The 7,890-nt window shown below is 43.4% G+C and overlaps 1 protein-coding gene across 1 annotated transcript; it reads right to left on the reverse strand.

Annotated features, from left to right (window-relative positions):
• Positions 1 to 1,879: 1,879 nt before the first annotated feature.
• On the reverse strand, positions 1,880 to 6,892 carry srd5a2a (steroid-5-alpha-reductase, alpha polypeptide 2a). The gene is made up of 5 exons (XM_070921175.1): positions 6,599 to 6,892; positions 5,050 to 5,213; positions 3,190 to 3,291; positions 2,448 to 2,598; positions 1,880 to 2,186 (listed from the first exon to the last, which is right to left on the reverse strand). Exons 1-5 carry the CDS (start codon positions 6,874 to 6,876, stop codon positions 2,120 to 2,122), a joined length of 762 nt encoding a protein of 253 aa, XP_070777276.1. The 5' UTR covers positions 6,877 to 6,892; the 3' UTR covers positions 1,880 to 2,119.
• Between the last annotated feature and the right edge of the window lie 998 nt (positions 6,893 to 7,890).

The following is a 7,890-nucleotide window of genomic DNA, read 5'->3' on the forward strand; positions in this document are numbered from 1 at the left end:
TACGTCATGGAGAGGATGTGAAACATTGTCCAAGATGACCCGCAGCTTAGACAGCGTCCTCCTTTCTGACACCACCGTCAGAGAGTCCAGCTCCACCCCCACAACGTCACTGGCCTTGCGGATCAGTTTGTTTAGTCTGTTGGAGTCCGCCACCCTCAGCCTGCTGCCCCAGCATGCAACAGCATAGAGGATAGCACTGGCCACCACAGACTCATAAAACATCCTCAGCATGGCCCTTCTTGTAGAGGGCATTAGTGTTCTTTACCCAGTCCAGTTTATTGTCTATGTGAACTCCCAGGTACTTGTAGTCCTCTACAATGTCCACAATGGCAAAAAAAATAAACAAACAAATAAATAAATAAACAAAAACCCTATATCTTACTATCTCATCCTGTATATTTAAGATAACTAAAGAGAGCCCTGCAACAATGTTTTTTATATTTTCTGGATCCGTCAAACAAACCCAGATGACAGAAAACACGTGTCCTGTCTCACCCTTGGTTTTATCTGTCCAGGTCTGGAGATGATTGACATTTCTTCAAGTAATTATTAATGATGTAACAGAGACACTGACTCTGGATCAACACGTTTCTGTTCAGCTACATTCAAATAACCTCCTTTGTATTGTACAACGGACTTCATGAAGTCATAATATGAATTAGTAATAGAATAAAATTGTAATTTCGTAAGAGTTGTAATATTTAGGGGGAAAACTTGTAATACTGGGATGTGATGAGCTGAAGAAATGATTCACTGCAGAATCAACAATATAATCACAGTCCAGTTACAAACGAGCAGTATGTGTACTTATTCCACCATTTGAGTGGACAACCAACAGATTCATCACCATCATCATCATCATCAAAACTGAAAATAACAAAACTAAATGATCAATACTGAATATTTAAAAAAAATAAACAAAAACCCTATATCTTACTATCTCATCCTGTATATTTAAGATAACTAAAGAGAGCCCTGCAACATTGCCTCATTTTCTCACCCATCCCTAAAATCCCTTCCAAATTCCATCCCCATCCTAGCTCGTATATTTTATCCTGTAAGATGTTCCTCTCTAAATTATATTTACTACACTAATAATAACATGCTCAACATCTTCAGCAACATTACAAATATCGCATTTATCTGATTCGCACTTTGCCATTAAATAAAGAGTTGATTTTAATCCAGTACGTCCAAATCTTAGTCTTCCTGTCCTTCCACTTCCTGTCTTCTGCACTTCCCTTTGAAAACCTTCACCTTGACTGATTTCTGTATACTGCGATAGTGTCTCCCTTTGGTATCTGTGTCCCACTTCTTCTGCCACGAATCCCTCGCTGTTTTTCTTATTAATGATTTGGCCTCACCTTTTCTATCCATTGTAATCCTAAAATTATAGCCATTATTTCTGCTGTAAATACTGATCATTTATCATTCATTCTTTTGCATATAACTACATCAAATTCAGGTATGCACACCCCTGTTCATGTCCACTACCTGGATCTTTAGATCCATCAGTAAATATCAGCACATACTTATAATAATCTATATTCCTTTTGGTCCATTCCCTCTTCAGTTCCACAAGTTTCAAGTCCACATTGAGCACTGGAAATATCCTCTATTCTGTTCTAAGACTACGTAGAAAAGATATCCCAAAGCCACACACGTTTCCGGTTTGATATATTTCAAAATAAAATCAGGAACCTAGAACCTAGAAAACATATCGGAGTAGTCAGTGAAATATTTGGTCTCATGCAAATAAAAAAAAACACCCGCATTTCTTCAGAGACAGATGAATAATATATGTTCTGGATTCATTAATGAACTCTGCAGAGCATTTGTATCTTCTTTTATTTTTAATGAAAATGTTTCCATAATATAAACGTAACATTTTACAAGAAAAGGTCAATTTTAACATGAGTCAGAATCCATGTATTTCTGTCTGTCAACATTAACAGTTCAGACAACAAAAACGCACCATCCTACAATCTGTGATAACGTATTCTTTCTGATTCACAGAGTTACTGTGTGGCTCCGCGACATGTTTCAGATCTGAGACTCAAATACAGCAGACAGAAATAAAAGAGGAGCTGGAGATGATTAGCTAGACTCTCTTCCATCCTCACAGTATGAAAGGAATGAGAGCTTTCCTGGTGCGAGGGTAGTCCTCAAACCTCTGCTGGTAGTCTCTGCAAGACACACAGAAGGAGATACTGAAGTCCATGTGAAGAAATGATTCATTAATTAAGATCAATACTTGTTAGTTGCAGTCCTAATGTTTGGGTTACAGTAGTTTATGAAATAAAAATGTAAAAATTGAAAGAAGAATGTGTTTATATAAATTGTTCAGCTTAGCCACAGACCAAAACAATTTGGGGCGGGGGCATTAAAGCCATAAATATTTCCCCACATGTAATTAAAACTGGATATAAATCAGACTGTAAAGGTACCGGTGGTGCTGGCAGGCTCTGGGCCCGATGGAGCAGGCGGTGAAAAACATGAAGGCGAAGGCGGGTAAAGACCAAGCAACGACAGCGAAACCAGACCACTCCACGATCTCCCCCAAGAAGTTGGCGCCAGACACGAACTCAAACATTCCCCCTGAGAAAAATGAAGGTCCAAGTATTAAAAGGGAAAGTTGCTGACGTCAATAAAGAAGTCTGTCATAGACGCTGTAGAAAGAGGATTTTATTAATATTACCTACCTACTTACTTAATACTACCTACACCTGCAACCGGACTGTACCTGGCTCCTGGCTACGCCGTGCGAGGTAGCTGCTAACAAAGTTAGCTTGTAAATGTTCTTACTGGAGCGTTCCCTGCTTTATCGTCTATTCTAATCTGAATGGGACCCTAATTTATAAAATGAACATCATGCTGTATTGAAGAAGACTTGGTGCTTGAGTCCAGCACAGGAATCTCAGCGGTGGATTAATAGAAAACTGTCAACCTTCTGGACCATTAAAAGTTATCCAGACTATTTGTTTTGATCAATGACGTGCACGTCCAGCTGCAAAGATCAATGCATTGCAGGATCTGGTGTGTATCAGGATCTAATGGGGATCAGGATCTGGTGCGAATCAGGTTCTAGTCAGGTTCTAGTGTGGATTATGATCCGGTGTGGACCAAGATCTCATATGGATCGGGATGTGGTGTGGATTAGGATCTGGTGTGGATCAGGATCTGTGGTACCGTGGGGGATCCTATAGACGGTCTCTCCAGGTTTTCTCAGGCTGCGCAGGATCCAGTCGCTGTGGATGTTGATGATCATTCCGACCACAAACAGAAGAAAACCTGCATCATAAACAAACAGGAAACATTTAGATCACATTTCACAAAGTTTCAAAATAAAACATCTGTGGTTTGACTGTTTCACTCGGTGGAAACATCAAGAAAACAAGAGCTGCAACAACATGACAGTGAGTCACAGAGAGAAGACTCTAACAAACTTAAAGCAACTTCAGGAGGAATAAAAAGAGGGATTTTAAAGGGTTATCGGTCTAAAAACAGCAGTTTGGTCCTTTACATTTATCATTTTGGTGCACGTGATGAACACTAATGTGAGATCATCTTTGTGTGATTGTGCTTAATGATTTGAGATGATATTTTTCTTTTCGTTCTTTATTTTTTAAACAAGTAATCTGGTGTTTAAACGGAGATGATGCAGCGCGACACCCCAGAGACGGTCTCGTCATGTCGGTCCTGCATTTCAGGACACATACAGGTGTCTGTCTGTCTGTCTGTCTGTCTGTCTGTCTGTCAGTCTCTCTGTCTGTGTGTCTGTCTCTCTGTCTGTCTCTCTGCCTGTCTGTCTCTCTGTCTGTCTCTCTGCCTGTCTGTCAGTCTCTCTGTCTGTGTGTCTGTGTGTCTGTCTGCCTGTCTATCTGTCTCTCTGCCTGTCTATCTGTCTCTCTGCCTGTCTGTCTGTCTCTCTGCCTGTCTGTCAGTCTCTCTGTCTATCTGTCTGTCTGCCTGTCTGTCTGTCTCTCTGCCTGTCTGTCTGTCTCTCTGCCTGTCTGTCAGTCTCTCTGTCTGCCTGTCTCTCTGTCTGTCTGTCTGTCTCTCTGCCTGTCTGTCTGTCTCTCTGTCTGTCTGCCTGTCTCTCTGTCTGTCTCTCTGCCTGTCTGTCAGTCTCTCTGTCTGTCTGCCTGTCTATCTGTCTGTGTGTCTGTCTCTCTGCCTGTCTGTCTGTCTCTCTGCCTGTCTGTCTCTCTGCCTGTCTGTCAGTCTCTCTGTCTGTCTGTCTGTCTGCCTGTCTCTCTGTCTGTCTACCTGTCTATCTGTCTGTCTGTACTACAGATGGAGAAGCTTTTCTCTTTTTTGAGATGACTGTATTTTTTCCTGATATAAATACATTTAACAAACGAACTAATAAACTAATAACAATAATAATAATAATAAACTTTAATGGCTGCAGACTCTTAGACTGGTTTGGATATGACTCTGTTGTAAATAATCCATAAATCTTAATAGCAATTATTTTCTTTAAATAATTCTTCTGTTTCAAATAACGCTGATTCTTTTGAAAAAGAAATCGTGAATAAATTAATTAATTAATCCACATTTGATGCTAACAAGAGGCAAAAAATCGACAGAAACACGGCGTTCAGACTCAGACTGACAACATCCGACCGACATGTCACAACAGCTAACTGTTGCATTCCTCCACCAGTAGAAAGCCTCGGCTGTACTGGTCAGCTCCCAGTCTACAGTCCCGATCATGTGTCTCCAGAGTCAGCTGACTGTCTGCTGGACACAAAACTCTCAATCACCAGAACAAAAGATCAACAGCTGTGTTAGAAAACTGTGTGTTTACTTTTTCAGGCCTCTTTCACTGAAAACTTGATGTTTCCTCCTGTTTTGAATGAAAGCTTCACTTTCGCCCCTCTTTCAGTTATAAACTTTACTTTACACAAAAAGTAAAGAATTCAAAGTGGTGGTCAGATCATAAACCTGCAGTCTGGTTACATTATCAGTCCTGACTTTCTATGTGGACGAACACTGAGAAGATCATTCAAAGAAAGCTGTTTCCTGGATGTGTTTCTGGCCCACCTGCAGCCACGTGAGCCTCCGTCAGCCAGGTGTCTTCAAACTGGGCGCAGTGCAGCAGGTGGTGTCCCTGCAGGAAGCCGTTGAGCGAGCAGAAGATGGCGGCATAGAGGACGATGGGCAGCGGGACGGGACGTCCTTTGGTCAGGTAGGCATAGATAAAACTCCTAAAGAACAGACTCAAGTCACGTCCTGTTTGTTTTTTAGCCACAAGGTCTTTCAACATGGCTGCCTGTAACCATTGGTCACCACTTTCAAAATAACCACTTTGGGAGAGCAGACATTACTCGGTGTGCTGTGTGTTATAAGCTAAGGGAAAAATTGAGAAATGTTGCATGTGATCTACTGGAGCAAAGGGGATGCAGAGCAGCGTTGACCTTGTGACCTTTGTTGAGAAACATGTTAAAATTGCCTCTCACCCACTTTTTCATAATATTCAGCATTTACAACCTACCAACTACAGTAAACCCTTAGATGCATCATCCAAAGCAAAGGAGAAAGGGAAGCAATAAACTGTATGAGGACAATCAGATCCAGTCCTCTTCTGTCCAAAGAAACCTCAAATGTTGTTTATTTTTCCAAACAAAACACTGGATAAATGTTCACACTAGAACAAGATGCGACGGGATAAGGTCAATTTCATAAAGGGGCCAGGTCACACCAGCAAAGACTGTAGGACATAAAGACCTGGATGACCTGCAATCATCTGATGTTGAACTTGGACAAGACAGAAGTTATTGTTCTTGGCCCTGAACACCTCAGAAACACAGTATCTAAGGATATTGTTACTCTAGATGGCACTGCCCTGGCCTCCAGCGCCACTGTGAGGCAGGACATGTCCTTTAACTCCCACGTAAAACAAACTTCAAGGCCTGCCTTCTTTCACCTCCGTAACATTGAAACATCAGTTAGATCGTGTCTCAAACAGATGCAGAAAAATGAGTCCATGCATTTGTCACGTCTAGGCTGGATTATTGCAATTCCTTATTATCAGGCTTTCCCAATAAGTCCCTGAGGACTCTCCAGCTGATCCAGAATGCTGCAGCACATGTACTGACAGGAACCAGGAAAAGAGATCATATTTCTCCTGTGTTAGCTTCGCTGCACTGGCTCCCTTTAAAATCTAGAATAGAGTTTAAAATCCTTCTCCTGACCTACAAAGCTCTTACTGGTCAGGCACCATCATATCTTAAAGAGCTCATAGTACCCTGTTACCCCACTAGAGCACTGCGCTCCCAGAATGCAGGGCTGCTTGTGGTTCCTAGAGTCTGGTTCTGCTCGAGGTTTCTGCCTCTTAAAGGAAGTTCTTCCTCTCCTCTGTCTCCAAAGTGCTTCTCATGGTGGGACCTGTTGGTCTCTGTAAGAACATTAGACAGAGTCTAGACCTGCTCTGTCTGTAAAGTGTCATGAGATGACTTTTGATTTGGCGCTATATAAATAAACTTGAATTGAAATGACGTGATAAGTTTGTATGTCGTACGTGAACGTGATACCGTTCCGTCTCCACATGTATGAAAACACTAACGTTAGTCTACTCGTGGTGACGTCAGACCTGTGGAAGTAGTGCAGCATGAAGGTGCAGAGCAGCAGCGTCCTCCCGGTCCCGTGTCCGCTCCTCCCCGGCTCGGTGAGCAGCAGCAGCAGCAGCGGCACCAGGAAGGCCGGGACCTCCTGCATGAACCAAGCCGCTCTGGCCGGACAGCAGCGACCCTCCGCCGGCACGTAGCGTCCGTAAGGTGTGTGGCTCCCCATCTGGCGCTGTAGGTAGGCCACGCCCGCGACGAGCAGGGCCCAGCTCAGGTAAGAAACGGTGGCGTCCCGACACTCCATCACTCCACCACTGCTCGGATCTCTTCTGACACAGTGGAGGGGTTATATGGAGGGGGGGGAGGGGGAGAGGGGGGCGGGGCGAGACAGAGAAGGAGACATCTTTTGATTTTTGAAATCAACTTTATTACCCGCTCCTCAAATGTACACAGCGGACATTAAAAGCCTAATAAATTACATTAAAAACCTTCCAGAAATAAATAAATAACTTAGACGAGCACATCTCCATAGCTGAGTTCTCCCTCTGCCACAGAACAGAGAACCTTTTTAAAACCCCAGACCTGCTGGAACGAGTCCAGGTCACCTGCTGCCTTATAGAAGCTCAAATCAACCAGGACTCTGGACTTGATCATCTTCACACAGACAGGAACAACATCAATGATCAACCCGTCCTCCACCGTCCTCCTCCGGCTCACATACACCGCCATCTTGGCCTGTCCTAAAACAAAGTTTAAAACCTGGCATTTGTTTTCTCTCTTTGGTCACAAAATGGACATTTGTCCTCCACAGATGGATTGATGACCGACACAAAGGAGTTCACTGCTAAAATTCCATGAAGGATCCTCCACTGCAAGTCAGCATGTTTTTTAGACAGTGGAGGTTTGTACAAAGACCTCCATGAAGGTCTTGATCTGGGATCCAGACCCAGGTAACTCCTCCATGGAGTGTCAGTCTGTCCGTTTAATTTGTCTCTGTTCAAAGTTTTTACCATTAGTTTGTAAAAGGTTTTTCCTGAGGCCCCCTCCAGGGAGGCAGGATTTACAGGCTCCATCAGAGGTCCGCTACAGTTTTTATAATCCGGGACCAGGCAGATGGCAGGATACGGATCCTCTCTGTTTGGAGCGACTGTACCGTTGATAAAAGAGTTTAAAAGTAGGCACTCGTGTCCTGTCAGTTTACGTCTCCAGTGCTCCAGCAGCTGCTCGGTGACTCGGACGGACCTTAATCCCAACCGAGCGGCCAGCCTAGCGGGGTCCTCCAGCCGAGGCCCAGACAGCTCCACTACCTGTCCCAGCG

The sequence above is a fragment of the Enoplosus armatus genome, chromosome 2 (genome assembly GCF_043641665.1).
Source record: "Enoplosus armatus isolate fEnoArm2 chromosome 2, fEnoArm2.hap1, whole genome shotgun sequence".
Taxonomy (NCBI): domain Eukaryota; kingdom Metazoa; phylum Chordata; class Actinopteri; order Centrarchiformes; family Enoplosidae; genus Enoplosus; species Enoplosus armatus.

Excerpts from the sequence above, each read along its gene's own strand:
- srd5a2a (XM_070921175.1), bottom strand. The coding sequence starts at position 6,876 with ATGGAGTGTCGGGACGCCACCGTTTCTTACCTGAGCTGGGCCCTGCTC. Across the intron at positions 2,599-3,189 it reads CGTCTATAGGATCCCCCACG|GGGGAATGTTTGAGTTCGTG; the intron begins GTACCACAGATC and ends CATTTTTCTCAG. Across the intron at positions 2,187-2,447 it reads AGAGCCTGCCAGCACCACCG|AGACTACCAGCAGAGGTTTG; the intron begins GTACCTTTACAG and ends TGTGTCTTGCAG.